The sequence below is a fragment of the Salvia miltiorrhiza genome, chromosome 6, assembly GCF_028751815.1.
Source record: "Salvia miltiorrhiza cultivar Shanhuang (shh) chromosome 6, IMPLAD_Smil_shh, whole genome shotgun sequence".
Taxonomy (NCBI): domain Eukaryota; kingdom Viridiplantae; phylum Streptophyta; class Magnoliopsida; order Lamiales; family Lamiaceae; genus Salvia; species Salvia miltiorrhiza.
Genome location: NC_080392.1, coordinates 19,373,363 through 19,391,780, shown reverse-complemented (window position 1 = coordinate 19,391,780; position 18,418 = coordinate 19,373,363). Strand labels below are relative to the sequence as shown.

The 18,418-nt window shown below is 34.3% G+C and overlaps 1 protein-coding gene and 1 long non-coding RNA gene across 5 annotated transcripts; one reads left to right on the top strand and one right to left on the bottom strand.

The window, feature by feature from the left end:
• Positions 1-1,559: 1,559 nt before the first annotated feature.
• Positions 1,560-8,089, top strand: LOC130990350 (transcription factor DICHOTOMA-like). The gene is made up of 2 exons (XM_057914569.1): positions 1,560-2,736; positions 7,719-8,089. The coding sequence occupies exons 1-2, from the start codon at positions 1,951-1,953 to the stop codon at positions 7,791-7,793; spliced, it is 861 nt and encodes a 286-aa protein (XP_057770552.1). The 5' UTR covers positions 1,560-1,950; the 3' UTR covers positions 7,794-8,089.
• On the bottom strand, positions 3,592-14,098 carry LOC130990351 (uncharacterized). 4 transcript variants are annotated; one of them, XR_009090940.1, is made up of 4 exons: positions 13,869-14,098; positions 12,727-12,864; positions 10,449-10,959; positions 3,592-4,074 (listed from the first exon to the last, which is right to left on the bottom strand). It is a non-coding gene; the product is annotated as an uncharacterized LOC130990351 (long non-coding RNA). The 4 variants fall into 4 exon arrangements; XR_009090942.1 differs by lacking the exon at positions 3,592-4,074 and having other exon boundaries at positions 10,295-10,959; positions 13,506-14,098; XR_009090939.1 differs by lacking the exon at positions 3,592-4,074 and having other exon boundaries at positions 10,295-10,959.
• Between the last annotated feature and the right edge of the window lie 4,320 nt (positions 14,099-18,418).

The window sequence follows — 18,418 nt, the reverse complement described above, 5'->3', positions numbered from 1 at the left end:
TTATATTTATATAAAATTGATATCAACTCAATTATCATATTTATAAATATAATTAAAAATAGTTTTAACTTAATATATTTGAAATATATATTGAAAAAATAAAAAAATTACAATAATAAAAATTGATATAATGAAAAGAAAAAAATTACAATATACTCCCTCCGTCCCATGAAGCAAGATCAAGTTTCCTTTTTGGTCTGTCCCACGACTCCCACGAAGCAAGACCAATTTCTAAGAGTAGAAAAAAATTTACTCTTTATTCACCTTTTCACTTTTTCACCTACCACACTTAACACACAAAATACCAATTTCTTAATTCCCGTGCCGAAAAGAACTTGGTCTTACTTCATGGGACGGAGGGAGTATATTGCATACTGCATTCAATCTAGAAGCTTTTAAGGATATAGATATTTTGGAGTAACTAACGAGATGATTATTCGTGTAAATTTTGTCGAGATTATTAACCAATTATTGATTTATATTTTGTTTATTTATATACATATTTTATAAATTTAAATAAATTCAAGAAATTAATTGGTATACACACACATACACATACACATATATATATGTATGTATATCATGGGTTTGAGACGATAATAATATTAATATCATCACATATATAATTAAAAAATGGAATACTCCTATGTAGCATCACCATATTTTTGCATTTTTAACTATCCTATTTCTCAAAAAAAAAATTATATTTATTAATTCTTATTTATCTAAATCTACTCATCCCACATTGATTTTTTTATGAAATACCAATTGAAATACTAAATAAATTGATATAATATAATTTGAATCTCGTATCAATTTTTTTAAGCCTTAGACGAGATGATTCTCAAAACTTAGTTATGGTCTTTCAAACTTCAAACTAGATGATGCTTACTAGCCAGTTTTATTCTTTCAAACTCCAAACGAAATGATGCTTGAAATTCAGTTATTCTATTTTAAGCTCCAAATGAAATGATGCACATAACTATGTTATGGTTTTTCAAGCTCCATACAAGATGATGTTTAGAAGCTAGTTATGGTATTTTAAACTCCAATCATGTTATGGTTTTTCAAGCTCCATACAAGATGATATTTAAAAGTTAGTTATGATCTTATAAGCTTCAGATTGTATAATCTCACAAATCAGTCCTGGTATTTCAAGCTCCTAATGAAAATAATGTTTTTAGAAGTAAGTTATGATATTTAAAGTATCAAATAGTGATGTTCAAACAATTGACGCATAAAAGTCAGATATATTGTTTCAGGGTCCAGACGAGTTAATCTTCAAAAGTTTGGCATTCAAAAGTTAAATATTGTCTTTCGAGTTCTTGATGATCCTCTGGTCTTATAGAGTTGAGATGGGATGATGCTTATATGGCATATGAGATCTTAAATTAATTTTTATCCGTCAATATAAAAAAATTGTACAAAATTTATATAAAATAGTAGTATTTTTATTATTCTAGCAAAAAATGAACAATTGACAAATATAGTTAAAATTAATATAACGTAAACTCTATTACATCAAGTTAAATTAATTAAAATAATATAAATAATTTAAATCAAAATTTGAAGTCCCATAGAAAGGGTTATACACTATTACAAGTATTAAAGAATGGGGAATACTACAAAAGAGACGCTTATTCGAACAGTAGAAAAGAGTGAGAGAGGAAATTAACTCGAGCATATAGTTGCCGTAAGCAGCTGTCTTTCTCAACCAAAAGTTTGATCACATCAACTTCTTCCATGATATGAGTGGTGATGAACCACACAAGTCAATTATATGGAGCATAAATATCAACCAACCTAAGTTGCATCAAACATGAACTTCTCTCTCTCTCTTTCTCTCTCTCTCTCTCATATCACCAAGATGAATTAATTAATTGGAAGCATAAGTAGCAGTAGTCCCAGCGACAGCTATAGGGTTAAAGGCAACGAGATAGAGAGATTAAGATGCTTTCATCCAACAGCAGCAGTTGTAATCACAACCCTAATTACACACCCTTTTCCGAAAATGACATCACCTCCTTCACCTCTTCCAAATCCCCAGACTACCCTAATTTCCTGGTGGGGTTGGAAGATTACCAAGACCTCTATCTTCATCACTTCCTCGATCACGTCTACCTAAACACGCTTCCTCAGCACGACATCCCCGCGGCCGCAGTTGCCGTCCCAGCCACGGCGGCGGCCGCCCCGAAGAAGGACCGCCACAGCAAGATCAACACCGCCCGCGGGCCGAGGGACAGGCGGATGCGGCTGTCCCTGGACATAGCGAGGAAGTTCTTCGACCTGCAAGACCTGCTGGGCTTCGACAAGGCGAGCCGCACTGTGGACTGGCTCCTCCGCAGCTCCCGCCCGGCCATCCGCGCCCTCGAGCGAGGCCGGGCGGGATTGCAGAGCGACTCTTGCACCTCCGAGGAGTGCGGCGAGGCGGTGTCCGCGGCGAGTAGGAGGGGCAAGAGGGTTAGGAGAGGAGGGGCTCGGCAGAAGAGGGCGACTGTTGTTGCTCGGGAGTCGAGGAGGAAGGCCAGGGAGAGGGCTAGGGAGAGAACCAGTCAAAAAAGACGGCTGATGAGAGAGAGAGAGAGTGAGAGTGGTGGTGGTGTCCCAATATTGTACGGCGATGTTAAAGTGGTGGAGGAATTCAGCGCGGATGAAGCATGGATATGTGGAGCTGCTGATCAACCATGGAACTCCTTCCATTTACACCAAACTCAACATGCTGCATTCTTTCATCAGGTAATCACATATACCTTCTTCATTCTCATCAATTTATGCTTATATTTTTTATTTTATTTTATTTTTGACAGAAAATTTATGCTTATATATATAGGATCATATCATATGTCTCACTTTTCATATGACGGCGTCTCATTTTTAATTTTTTATGAATTGACTACTACTATTTCTTTCTTCAATAATTTATTAAGTAATTAATTAAAGCTCACTAATCTAATTTATTTATTTTTGGCAATTATCATATTAAATCTTAAACTATAAGTAAGTATTTTTGTCAACTAAAAATATTAGTGAAGACATTATTGATACAATTAATGTCAATATATAGTTTATTGCTATTATTAAAAAGTTCATAATATTTTTGGAACTAGAGTTTAGGATCTAATATGATAATTACCCTTATTTTTTATATTTATTTTCTAATTTTTGAAGTAATAATTTATTATTAGGATTAATTAATTCAACGTTAGATTATATAATTTTTTAAAATTTTAATTTTTATTGATAAATAAATTAGGGTTTATTATATAATATTTTATTTTTATTTTTATAATAAATAGTCATAAAATAGTCAAATTAATAGCGGCAAATCCTCTCACATCCTCAGTTTCAGTGATACTATTAATTTATATATTGCTTTTAATTTTATTTATGATCCATTCAATTATATATAATTGTTAACTGACTTTCTCCAATATACGTCTGGGTAAATTTTGTTAAAGCGATTTGGATTATATGTTTTTTTTTGTATAATTTAATTCTTCTACCTATGACATTATATTGTCTTAATTATGAAATGAAATCTAAATTAATGTTCTTTACAGTATATATATTAATACTATAGTTTTCTTAACATCCGACTTTATACTTAATAAATATTTATCAATAATTATATGTATTTATTTATCACATAAAATTAAATCCATTTATTTAGCACATAAAATAGAGAGTTGATATATGAAATTGACTACTTTCTTATAGTAAATTTAAAATTAGCCAATCAAATAAAAACTTTAAATATTAGCTAGTTTTTATGCAAAAATACAAATTTACCTCTAACATAAAAAACTAAAAAATGGCCGCTTTCCTCTATCTATTCAAAGCTTCGACGCTCTTCTCTCTCTCTCTCTCCGTTGTCCCGTCGCGCCGCCTCCTCAGACTGCAAATCACTGTTGTGCACTGCTACCGTCACGTAAGGTTTTTGGTGTCGCCGTTGCAGCTCGTCGATGAATCTGACTGTGGTGCAGCATTGTCGTCATCGAAATGATTTGAAGCCGTTGGATGAGCAGGAGCTCATGTCGTCTAGTACATGATTTTTCAACATGGAGCCATAATTGGCTTAATCAATTGGTATCCATCCATGCCACGAATTAGGGAAAAATTAGGTGATTTGGTATTAAAAGATATAGAATTCACAACTTAATAACTTGAATTCACAATCAAATTTATGAATTCACAACTTAATGTTCTTGAATTCACAATCAGATCTATGAATTCACAATTTAATGTTCTTGAATTCACAACTTAATGTTCTTGAATTCACAAATAAAAATAGAATTCACAATCAGATCGATGAATTCACAATTGATTCGTTATTGTTGGTTGTGAATTCGAGTTTAAAAGCTCGACTTCACAACTAGTTGTTTTGGTTGTGAATTCGAGTTATAAAACTATATAATTCACAACCAGTTTGATAAATTGACAACTGAATTGCTAGTGTTAGTTGTGAATTCGAATTTTAAAACTCGAATTCACAGCAAACTCTATTGCTAGTTGTGAATTCAAATATTAAAGTTTGAATTCACAGCAAGAAATACTAGTAGTAGTCGTGAATTTGAGTTTTAAAGCTTGAATTCACAACTAGAGATAATGCTAGTCGTGAATTTGAGTTTTAAACCTTGAATTCACGATTAACAATATTTCTAGTTGTGTGAATTCAAACTTTAAAACTCGAATTCACAACCAACACTAGCTATTCAATTGTGAATTCGAGTTTTAAAGTTTAAATTCACAATTAAAATTAGTTTTAGTTGTGAAGTCGCACTACAAAAAAACTGGAGATTACCGACGGCGATTTTCTGTCGGTATTGACGGCACGTCGGCCGGTAATGTAGTTACCGGCGGCAAATCGCCGTCGGTAATTTGCTCATCGGTAACGCCATTACCGACGGCGATCGATCGCCGTCGGCATTTCCACCGTTGAACGGCGGAGAGTTGCCGGAAAATTACCGACGGCATGTTAATTAGCAGCGGCGCGACCACCGTCGGTAATTTCCACCGGACGGTGGTGGCGCACTCACCGAACTTGGCCGATGTATTATCGACGGCAAAATTCCGTCGCTAATTACCGACAGCAAACTGCCGTCGGTAATATTTTTTAATTTATTTTTTTATTTTCTATATTTATTTATTTATTTATTTTATTGTATATCCACAATTTATTTTCGTATTTATACAATATTGCATAATTTAGATGAACTTCCCAATCGGTCACCCATCTTAGTTGTGCTCTAAGTCAAGCACGCTTAACCTTGAAGTTCTTTTCGAGTGGTCACCAGTACAGAACACTCGTATTATTGATATATCTAGTACCTATTAATTCATTTAAAGTCTACTTCAATATACAATATCATATATATTCATAACCTTAGAATATGTCGAGATGATATCCAAAAAATGTTGTTAATTACGGATTGGGCCCGTTTCCGTCCTTATTTTTATGTCGAAAAAATATTTATTTATTAATTTATTAATATATGTATATATATATATATATATATATATATATATATATTATCAATCTAGTTTATATACCATAAGTATTTTATCAATCTAGTAACAATCTTGAATTCTTACTAGGAATATTATCTTAGATTAGTGATGATTGATGAGTGAATCCCTAATCAATTTAACATTATTAAGTTATAATTATAAGTTTCTTACTAAGAACCTTGGATGCTTAGTAATAATATTAGATTAGTGATGATTGATAAGTAAATCACTAATCAAATTAACATTCTTAAGTTATAATTATAAGATTGTTACTAAGAATCTTGAATTCTTAGTAATAATATTAGATTAGTGATGATTGATGAGTGAATCATTAATCAAATTAACATTCTAAAGTTATAATTATAATATTCTTACTAAGAATCTTGAATTCTTAGTAATAATATTAGATTAGTGATGATTGATGAGTAAATCACTAATCAAATTAACATTATTAAGTTATAATTATAAGATTCTTACTAAGAATCTTGAATGCTTAGTAATATTATTAGATTAGTGATGATTGATGAGTGAATCACTAATCAAATTAACATTATTAAGTTATAATTATAAGATTCTTACTAACAATCTTGAATTCTTAGTAATAATATTAGATTAGTGATGAGTGATGAGTGATGAGTAAATCACTAATCAAATTAATATTATTAAGTTCTAATTATAAGTTTCTTACTAGCAATCATGAATGCTTAGTAATAATATTAGATTAGTGATGATTGATAAGCGGATCACTAATCAAATTAACATTAATTCTTAAGTTATAATTATAAGATTTTTATTAAGAATCTTGAATTCTTAGTAATAATCTTAGATTAGTGATGATTGATGAGTGAATCACTAATCAAATTAAAACTCTTAAGTAATAATTATAAGTTTTTTACAAAGAATCTTGAATTCTTAGTAATAATCTTAGATTAGTAATAATCAATGTTTAAATTTTCACTTGTATTTCAATATATATTTAATTTTAATATTTTTGTATTATTATGTTTGACCAACTTATTAGATGATAAATGAAAAAAAAGGCTGAAAAAAATTAATTACCGACGGCATTTGCCGTCGGTAATTAGCGGCGGCGGCACCGCCATAGGTAATTTTGGCCGGACGGCGGTGGTTCTATCGCCGGATGTCACCGGCGGTGGTGATTAGCGGCGGCCGCATGCCGCCGGTAAATAGCGACGGCAATTGCCATCGGTAATAAATAAATATTATTAAATTAATTAATAATAAATATTAAATAATATATATTTAAATTAGCGACGGCGCAACCGCTGCTAATTAGCGGCGGCTATTTTGCCGTCAGTAATGCGCCGGTAATAGGCAAAAGGCGGGTCGCCGTTTTTGCCGCCGCCGTGCTGTCGGTAATTAACGGCGGCGGCGGCGCCGTCGCTATTTATGCGTTTTTTTGTAGTGTCGACTTGTTGTGAATTCGTGAATAATTTTTAAGTTTTTAATGTAAATGGTAAAATGGTGAATGTGATCAATTTTTTAATTTTTTATCTTAATAAACAATTTTTAAAATTTACTATTCTAAAGGGCTATTTTCAAAATTCACTCTAAAATAAAAACAAATAATCATTTTGTGGTATTACGGATTAGAGATAATATATAATCTTCAACAATTGGCCAGTAAAAATATGTGTTAGATTCTATATCAAATGTGGTGTATATATGGGTTAAGTGTCCCCTTTTCACGAGTTTGCATTATGATGAAAACACATACTCGCTGGTTTTATAAAAAGAAAAGGCACATATTTACGAGTGAAAGGAAATATACGAAGATAAATGAAAGTAAATATTACTTGAATATTTTATAAGCTTATTTTAGAGAGCTTATAAAATGCAATTTCTCAAGAGCTTATAAAATGTGGAAGTATTTAAACAATTAATCTTATGAATTATAGAGAGAATTGTAAGCTAAACAAAGACTATATACTAGCTATTTAGAGAGAAAAAAATTGACGACAACTAAAATTCAAAGAGTATATGGTAGAAATAAAAATCCTAATAAAACTTATTTTTAGACCTTATAAACTACAAAGGAATTTAATTTATCAAAAGTTTATAAACTTCTAAACAACGTATACGTTGTCTTAAGGAGCTTATAAATTCCTACTACAATCTAAAAGGACACTAAAATCTGACCATTAATTAAAACTTGAGCTTTTAATTGGTAATTATCTTGTTTTTTGTAGGATGAGCAGATTGAAGAGTTTGAGTTCAATGGCAAGCCATGGGAAGCCTACAACTGCTTTAACATGTCTACATAAGATCTTAACTACTGATTGCTTTTTTATGATGTTTTTAGTACTCAAATTGTAAATATGTGTCGAACATGAATTTATTTTAATTTTCCTTGTGTTGTTGCTTTAATTTGTAGAGAAAATCTCTCAACAGTTTGGAAGTAGATAGGGCGTAATTGGAACGCTACTCCCTACTTTTAGTAGCTAGAGAATTATCAGAATTTACGGACCCGCTAATTTATTAGTGGGGGTAAATAATTTACGGACGCAAATGTTCCAATTGAAGTCTGGAGATTAATTATCAGAATTCTGCTTTCACTCCATTCTATATGTGCTTTGTTATCAAATATAATTTTCTTAACTATTTTTCACTCTCTCTATTTGCGATAGCTCCACATTCATACAGGTATATATATATATTCGGACAACCAACTTTGATTTGACAAATTGATTAAATCACAATTCACACAACACACTACTATCTCCAAATATACTAGCTAGTTATAATTATATATATATATTTGCATAATTACATTTATAATACTCCCTCCGTCCCAGCTTTTTGTATCCACTTTTAGTACTGGGAGTATATATTAGGGTTAATGATCCCAATACTTTATCAATTTTAATAAAATAGGAGTGTTACATAAAAGGAAATCTAAGGAAAAGGCTAAGTCCTACGTGTATCATTATTGTTCATCTCCATGTCACATTAATTAAACCTCATTGTGTTAAATATCTCAATGATATTGATGTTTAATTTGTCTGCTAAACAAGTGTTCGATAGTTACCAGAACAATGTCTGCTAAACAAGTGTTTGATAGTTATCAGAAGAATGTTAGTAATACTGGCAGGTTAGATTTTGGAAAGATGTTCAGAATTAATTAAAAGAATGATGAAACCCGCAATGTTGTTTACACATCTCTAAAAATTTGTGTTTGATAGTGGTTGCTCCAGACACATGACATGTTCCAAGGCTTTACTCACTGACTGTATCCCGACAAATAGAGGAAATGTTACTTTCGGATGAGGCGCCAAAGAAAAATTCTAGGAAAATACAATCTGAATGTTAAAGAATTTCCAAAATTAAGGGGTGTTTATCATGTTGAAGGACTCAAAGCTAATCTCATAATCATAAGTCAGTTGTGTGATGTTGAGTTTGATCATAATATCTATGAAGTGTTCGACAACACCAGTCAATGTGTGATGATGGGGAGGAGATCATGTGACAACTGTTACAAATCTAAGCACTACAAAAAAAAAATAGCTTTAAAAGACACCTAAAAATGTCTCAATAAATAGTTTATTGCAACATCTAACTGTTTTCCACATTGATTTTATAGTGTCGTGTGTATCAGTGTAGCTAAAGGATTAATTAACTATGGTGACACTTGATACTGTCCAAATAGCTTATTTATTTATCAGATTTTATAAATATAATACAACACTTACTAATGTCACGAAAAATAATTAATACAACATTTATTATTGTCTAGAAACATACTCCATCTGTCACAACTTTTAGTATCCATTTAAAAGTGACATAGGTTTTAATAAAATGGTTGAGTGTGTTGTGAGTGGAATAAGGGTCCCACATTTTATGTGAGTGTTAAAATAATTAAAGTGGAGCAAGGGTCTCACCTACTTTTATTAAAAATAGAAGTGGATATCAAAATGTGGGACGACCAAAATAGGAAAGATGGATACTAAAAGTTGGGACGGAGGGAGTACTTTATTACAACACCTAAAGTGATTTATTATGACATTGTAAACCGTCACTTTATATTAATTGTTGGCATTGAAAAATGTATTTATATAATTTACATAGTACTTTTAACGACATTTCTTAACGTTGTTAAGAGCATCCACAATGGGCTTACTTGATAGCCTACTTGATAGCCTAGTGGTTGTGTTATTGAGTAAGTAGTGCTGCATTGGGGTTACTTGATAGCCTACTTGATTTTTTTAGTTTTTAAAGAGAAGAGAGAAATTTTTAAAGAGGAGAAGAGAATTAAAAAAAAAAAAAAAAGGAAATTACTCGTGCATACTCGAAGAGTCGAGTAGCACTCACCTGCAACGCCCTACTCGAGTGCACTACTCTACTCGAGTAGGCACTCGAGTAATGCATTAGTGATGCTCTAATAACTTAAAAGTAATAATTTAGAAATTCACATTATTTGATTTATTAGCTTCAAATGTATTCAATCCTATAAATTTTGAAAAATTAAAACAATTTAAATATATATAACAAATGATATATGTTACTTTTGATAAATGAAATATTTTACAATGAAAAGTCAAAGTGCCCAATAACAGAGATTGACAACCGAAAAATATCAAACCTACTGTTGGGAACTTAATGAAATATCCTAGCCCTAGTTTTAATAATACCAAAACTCTTAGATTTTATTTTAATAGACTAGAACTTTTCGCTCTCAAGTGTTAGAGTTCATGTTTTCTAGTCTACTGTTGTCCTGAAGACTAGAGTTTCTTCGTAAAGACATGCAAATTCGAACTGCCGACGAATATTGTAGATAAAAGACAAACAGGAGAAATGATGATATAACAATACCTCAATGTCATATCCTATAACTTAAAGCCACTATATACCAATTAAAAAGCCTATTCATATTGTGATTATTACAAAAAACTAAACTCAGGATGAGAGTGAACATTGCTCACCACACAATAGCAAGCAAGATGGCTTTTTCAAGCCACGACACCAAAATTGCTCCAGTGGTTCACCTTGGAACTCGAGACTGCACCTCTGAAGACCTCCTCCATTGGCGTGCATCCAGATTGTGCAGCAGGCACGGCTAAGCTGGCCCCGACTATGGCAGCACTTTTACTCAAAGGGCTGTGAGAATAAACGAGCTAGGGAAGAAGAGCAGATATCACAAAGCAGTTTGCACCCGAGATAGAATCAATATGTTGAGGGATAAAAACTGTATTCACTTACCACCGCTGGGGCAGTTATAAATGATCTACTTACTTTATCGTTACAGACTCGTATGCAGTAATCAGAACATCTGTGCCAACATCCTTAAGATGTAAATTAGCTAGATAAATCTGGAAATATAGTGCATTAAAGGTCAAACCAAATACCTTGAGACAATTCTCTAAGAAGAAGAAATGGCAAGTCTACCTTAACTAGGTTTTGTGCATCTATTCCCTGTTTCCCTTTAGATATCCCCTGAAAATTGAGAGTAGCAACAATGAAGGGCCAACATATATTTGCTGATAAAATTATTAAAGGAATTAAACTCCAAATGCATAATGTCAATCTCACTATCCTTAAACTCTTGCTAGAAATTGAACGGTTGTACTTTCATTAGTTAATTACATACACTATCTAATTTAGGTACCAAAAAATAATTCACACTAAGTTCAAGGATCTATATCAAGCTAGCAGCACTTGAAGGTCTGCAAGCAGCAGATGCAGAGAGCATAATTTATGCCAAGTTTGAAGTGGTTGTAAGAAAACCAGTACTTAAAATTGTAATAGACATGTTCCAAAACTAGCACAGGACCATGCAAGAAAATAATATGAAATGATAAATATGAGAATCAAGGAGCAATACGTTTTCATTTATGCTACCTTTTTCAATACAGTAGGTATTTCCTTTAGGGACAGGCGGGAGGATGGAGTGAGCTGGTTAAGCTCTCTATCATAAACCAAATACGTTACTCTCAAAGCCAAATATCACTTTTTAATGCATGTAAAACACTACCAATTGGCAAAAGGTTGTACATACCATCTGCCCAACTGCAGTTATAATGACACCATGACTACTTCTAAATTGTAATTCATCAGCCTCAAATACACCTGATTGTTCTAGCACCTAATCTTATAGAACAAAGGGAGACAATTATTATATAGAATAGAAAATTCAAGATTTTAAACTTATGAAGTTTCGACGAACAATAATTTATTTCATTATATAATAAAACAACAAAAATTGTCAGCAAAACTAAAAAGTAGCAACTAACAAAAAAAACATTTGTTTTGAATATAATGTGTAGTTTATAGATTTAATCTTTGTAAAAAACTTTCCATTATGAACGTTTTGTGCTCCACTAACACAAACTCGAAAGTGAGAGATTTACAAATCCAGCATCATAACGCCATCAACTTCAGTTCTAAAAATTATGCTCTTTTTGCATGAGATTAATTGAAACGGGCTTTTAAATTAGCATATACTAAATTACAAGCTAAAGAACATAGAAACTTGTCATCAGCTAGTAAATTACAACGGGAATCAAATCGAAATGATAGTTTTTCTGCAACAACCTTGTCTTGCGATAAAATTGAAAACCTCAAAAAACTTAGATTCCCTAGTAGCTTTCCACTAAAGGAATCATAGAATACTCAAGAATGTTCATATCGTGAAGTTCATCATCATATTTCACAAACTTCCTATTCCCACAACCTGAGGTTGCATTTAGAGTTGGGGATTAGAAATGCGAGGATTGGGAATACCTTAAGCCCAGAATGAGACCGTATAGAATACCTCTCTATTACCATTATTTAAACCAATGCTACCACCAAAAGTGTTAATTTGAAGCCCACAACAACCATGATAATGACAAACTTCTCTAACAGAGTGTTCAACAACTGGTCCCCTAGAAACAAAACTGTTAAACTGGTGAATCACATTAAAAGGAATGTGAAAATGTGGTAGGGAGTGGATTGAAAGTGAAATAAAACACCAAAATAACTAGATATTATCGACTTCCAATTCCCTGGACCAGAGTAGCATGAATTGCAAACAAGTAGTCCAATTCTGCCACGTAAAAAAAAAACTAGAAAACGGTTAAGATTACCATTTTTTTATATAAATTAACAGTATTAAATAAAAAAATTTAAAGGTCGCGCCACAGGGGACTCGAACCCAAGACCTTTGGCCTTAGGCACTAACCCCTTAGCGCTTGACCAACACATGCGCACAGTTAAGATTACCATTGTTCCTTCAGCGTCTTGCTCATTAGCCTAGTCTTGAAGAAACCACGTGGCACTTCTGTGATCTTCCACGTCCGTCTTCAAGTCGAGGAGCTCAAATATCAAGCTCTCATCACGCGTTGGATCAACAAAAACCTCCTACAACAATAATATTAGTAATTAAACATAGCCGATAAAACACAAATGGATAAAAGAAAAATCAAACATTCACGAAGTGTCCGACCCGATGATCAGGAACTTGGCGTATGTTCGCACCATACGGTATGGTATACCGATGATCAGGAACATTCACGAAATGTTCCGACCTGACCCGAAAGAAAAAATTTGGTCTAGTATACCGATTTTTTTGCCATATCATATACCGTACCGTGAATTGCGGTATGAGATTTTTCATATCGCTACCTTACCAAACTCTTCGGCATATTGAAGATCGGTATACCGAAAAAATTGATATGAACTTTTTCATACCAATATCGTACCAATAGTGCGGTATACCGTACTAAAGTTCGGTATATCATATTTTATGGTATGCCGAAATTATTGATATATCATTTTATGTCTAAATTATCAAAATTTTACGGTATACCATATATCTGTACACACCAAAATTACATCAAACAAATATAATTATGAAATAAAAATATAATTTATCAGTAACTATAATATATATATATATATATATAATTTATTTCAATCGATACGGTATATAGGTATTCAATATATATCGGTATCGCGGTATCCATCGAAATATTGAAATATATAAAAGAAAAGGTATATACCGCGGCATCGGTATATATCGGTATACCGGGGTATGAGGAAAATTGATACCGTTATCGTACTAAAGTTTTTCGGTACAGTACCATGTTGTACCAGAATTTATGGTATACCAAAAATTCGGTATTTTCGATACGATAAGTGCGGTATACCGATTTTTCGATATTTTGGTCCACCCCTATTCAAGCTTGCCTCTCGGCTTCACTCTTGATCGGTCCGCCATCTGAATCACCATCGAGGTCGCTTGAGATCTCCAATTCTCAAATGCTTGAAAACAGAGATGGGCATCACATTGACACTAGCCCCTAAATCACAAATAACCTCGGGAAAGAGCTCTCTGCCAATCTCACACTTAATGGTGAAGTTACCTGTATCTTTCTTCTTCGAAAGTAGCTTCATTGGCAGTTCAGTGCACAAATCTTTTTTTGGCTTAATTTTCGCCCCCTCATCTTTCTCCTTGTCATCCTATAGCTTTGAATAAGTCTGAGGCTATGCACGTACGCCGGTCCGATTCTTGGAGTAGTCTTTGCAGATCTTCCACTATATGCCTATACTCTGTCGTCTCAGGATTATCAGCTTCTTTCTCATTTTTGCTATGGGAAATCTCCAGCTTTGTTTCCTTGGTGTCCACCTTTTTGTGCATCTTTACAACACATTACTCTTCAAGCGCCTCCCTCTTCATCAACCTACGGGAGAATGGAGCCTTTAGGATGTACTCCCTAAGTGGAACATGAGCCTTGTATGGTTCCTCAATTGGACGTTCGTGCTCCTTGCTCATCTCCTCACAGCTTGCCAGAGAGATTTCAATCGTCTTCTTATCTTCTTGGGACAGAGCGCCATCAAAAATCGCATTGCATTGGCCTTTCTGCTTGCCTTCGGTATGTCCAGGCCTAATCTGCGTAGTTGCATGGTTAGCCATTTGGCCAACTTTAGTTTCCAACATCTTCATCTGCTTTGATAGAGCTATTGGCTATCCACGCACCTATTGGGGGTCCCAGAGGGTTGATTGGATAGGTGTATGAGGGGAGGGGGGGGAAACACCTGTAGGCTATTTTTCGCAAAACAAAACAAACTTAACCAAATTTCAGTTGGAAATAGGTAGTAGACTGATACTGAAATGACTTCAGTAATTTGACATCAGTTGAGTGTAAAGCTTAATTGATATCTACGTAAGGCTTCAGTCTAGAGTTTGCAAAATAGAGTAGAGTAATATACACTAACTATCAGTTGAATCATCAGTTAGATTAATAACTCAGCAGTAGAATTTAAACTTAGTGCGAATAGCCTTTAGAAAAGGTTTGTCACTGGTAAAATCCTTAATTACACTTTTCAGTTAATCCAGTTCAGTTGAAAACAGTTTTAGCACAAAGAAAGTAATAACTGAAAGCAGATAAAGAACACAAGAATTTTTACGTGGTTTGGAAACAACATTCTTACTCCATGGCCAAACGATTTGTCTGACAAACACTCTAGGCTAATGCATATAGGTGCACAGTAAACCTACCAACCCACTCTGAGTTGGATTTCCCTCTTGGCTTACTAGGTGCCAAGGAATCGATCTGTTTAGTTTTCCTAGTACTAAACAACCACTCTTGGCTTATCGAGTGCCAAGGAACCGATCTGTTTAGTTTTCCTGGTACTAAACAACCACTCTTGGCTTACCGGGTGCCAAGGAACCTAAATGTTTAGATTACCTGGTACTAAACAACCACTCAAACACTCTTTTCTCTCGGTTGAAAAAGGGTTTGGACTCTTCCAACTAAGACTACTGAGAACAGGCTCTCAAGTAATCTATTCTAGGCTTAAGATAAAACAAGAAATGCCTAGATCATTAAGAGAGTTTAGATAATCAGCTAGACTGATTTTACAACAATTAATTACGCTCTTCTTCGATTCAAAATTCTATCTATGGAAATGTTGGCTCGTGAATTTGACAGAGCTTCAGCGTATGTCTTCGAATTGGTCCCCCCCAGATTGAAGATGTTCCTCGAGCTCTATTTATAGGTGAAGTCCCGATTATATCCGTTGGAGAGATGGTCTTAAGGATTTCGGCCGTTGTGAGACATTTCGTGCTTTGGGCTGAGGCTTCAATCTGTTTGGCTCCAATATGGTTAAGAGTTTGAATTCTCTTTGTCCTAGGAGTTTGGTGCGTCTGAACTTTAGCACCAAAAAGGAAAGTTGGTGTACTGAAAATGACGATCTTCATATATGATGCATTTAATGCTGTTGCAGGAGTATTTAATGTGGATGTCTGAGCTTCAGTCCGATGAAGAAGATCGACTGATATAACTTTCAAGAATCAATTGTGCTTTCACTACTATAAAAGTTTACATACATAACAGTGCATACACAATGGTTTTTGTAAAAATCGTTATCTATGAGCGCACTTTTAGGAATAGATTACGGTTTGATAAAAATATGTTATCTATGTAGTGTTGTCTATACGAATACATAACGGTTTGAATTAATTCGTTATGTTTATGTGTTATCTATTAGTTGCATACATAGCGGTATTACAAAACCGTTAAGTCGACCGTTATCTATGAGCATCTTTTTATATCGGTTATTTTAACCGTTATATATGAATGCCTCAAAACTGTTATGTATTAAGTTTTTTATATTTATTATTAATTTTAATAATATTATATAAAATTAAAACCCTAATTACCTAATACACAAAAATTCCCTCCAACTTAGTTTCCCCCATTCCACTCCACCCAATCCGCCGCTGAACTCCCTCTTACGGCCACACCACATGTCCGACCACCACAGCACCAGCCCAGCCGCCTTCGTCGCAGCGCAACACCACCGCGAGCCACTACAGAACCGCCGCCCCTCCCCATCTCCTGGCATCTACACAAGGCGGCTTCGTGCGCCACCATCGTTCTTATCACGAACATCGAAGAAAAGCCACCAGCCGGCGCGATTCACACCATACCAGCAGCGCCAAACATCTCCTGCCACCATCTCCCGCCGCCCAGCCACCTTCGCCCTTTTTCCTGTCACCACCGTCAGTTTCCAGACACTGCCGCGCAGCCCCAGCTCTAATCTCAATCGCGCTGTCTGCCGGCGCGAGCCCTGCCCCTCCTCCACCTTCTTGATTCGCATTCAGGGAAGTTTGTTTTTTCATTTTTGTGTTGTTCAAATCAGGACTTGATTTTTTGCTAAATTAGGGCTCAAATCTAGAAAGAGGCTCCCCTAAATTGATCTATAAAAGGATTTAAATAGATTGACGCTATTAAGTTGAGACTCGAGCAGGAGTGCCTTGCAATTATGTCTTGTGCTGATATTGTAGTTTTATCAGCAAGAGTGGGTGGAGATCAGTTCTCTCTCTCTCTTTCGCCATTTCCTATTCTCTGTAGTAGAGAATAGTTTCAAGGTCTACTCTCAATTCCTCTTTGTTTTATTTTGTGCGTGTTTTAAAATGTGTGGTGTTGTAGAATGGTGCTAATGGAGTTTTGTGTGATGGTATTTTGTGGTTTTAGGGTTCAATTTGTGAAGTTTGTGTTAACTAGATTCTGCTTACAGATTAGTCTTTGTAACTAGGAATATGAATTTATCAGCAATATTATCCTTGAAGAGACACTAAACTGAATTGAGGTTGCTGGGAGTTATAAGGATTTGATGAACAATATTTGTCTCGGTATTCAGTTTGCTCAGTTGGGTGATCTTATTTGTGGTTTTGAGTTGTAGTATTTTCTTGCTTGGTCATAAAAGTTTGCATTTGAAGGAATGGTGAAGTTTTATGGCACTTAGTTTATTGCTTGCTTCAGAAACAGGTACACAAACAGTTAGTGGAAGAAAACTCAAAAAGCTGAAGCCCCCATCAACCCCCCCCCTCCCCGAGCATCTCCAAGACTAGCAGGCCTAGGGGAAGGCCGAGAAAGGTGAATCCACAGCCATTTCAGACGGGATTTGAAGCCTAAGATGCGTGCTGCCCCTTTTAACATAGAGGTTTATGTGTGACTAAGTCATGTTAGGTGTCTCAAAGTTGTTTGAATATGAATGATTATTTGACAGCAGCTATTTGATGGGAAAGACAGATCTTATATATATATGCATTTTAAAGGTATATCAGATGACATTTAATAAAGGTATACATAATTGAAATCAATGAGTTGGTTAGTCATCTATTTTTGATAATGTTAGTAATTATATGATGCTACCAACATTGGACAGGCAAAGCTACAGTGGTTATGGAAACGAGTGGTGCTGGAAAATCGTGAGTCTTACAGTTCCATCTCATATTCCTCTTCCTCTTGTCATTACTTAAGTTCATCTTAATTAATTATGTAAATTTTTGGTGCACATCTATTGGGAAGGATTTTTGTCCAATCGGGAAACAATATCAGGTCTGTTTATTAATTTGGTTTGACACTTCATACTATTTGTCAGGAATTACATTTGTTATATATCTAGGGGATTCTTGAGCGGGATTCTTACACATTTGCAGGCTCTGCTAGCTGCTCTTGCTGTTAGTCTAGTCAAGTTATCTCAAATTATACAATTGGAATCTCTTCGTTCAGAAATAGCTTCTTTAGAAGAAAGAGATTCTCACTTTAAAGCTCAGTAAGAAAGCTTCATTCTGCATTTTAACTTGCCTACTTACCCACTAATTTGCTCCTAGAATGTCTTCTACTCTCTTCATTTTTTTATTATATCTTATGTCTTGCCTTCTTTGATGTAAGCCCATTTGATGTGCCTTCAGTGTCGTCTTTTTATAGTTCAACAAAATTGTAGAGATTGTTCGAATCATTTAAGCTGGTATGTTATTGTTTCTTATGTTGGTGTTTGATTATTCATAACATTTTCTGATTACGTGCAAGTCCGACTTTTTGTTAGCTAGAGCAGCTTAGGTCATATAGGTTTCTCGCTCTCTTACTGCATGTAAAGGAGCTCTTACTTGTTGTAGATGCCT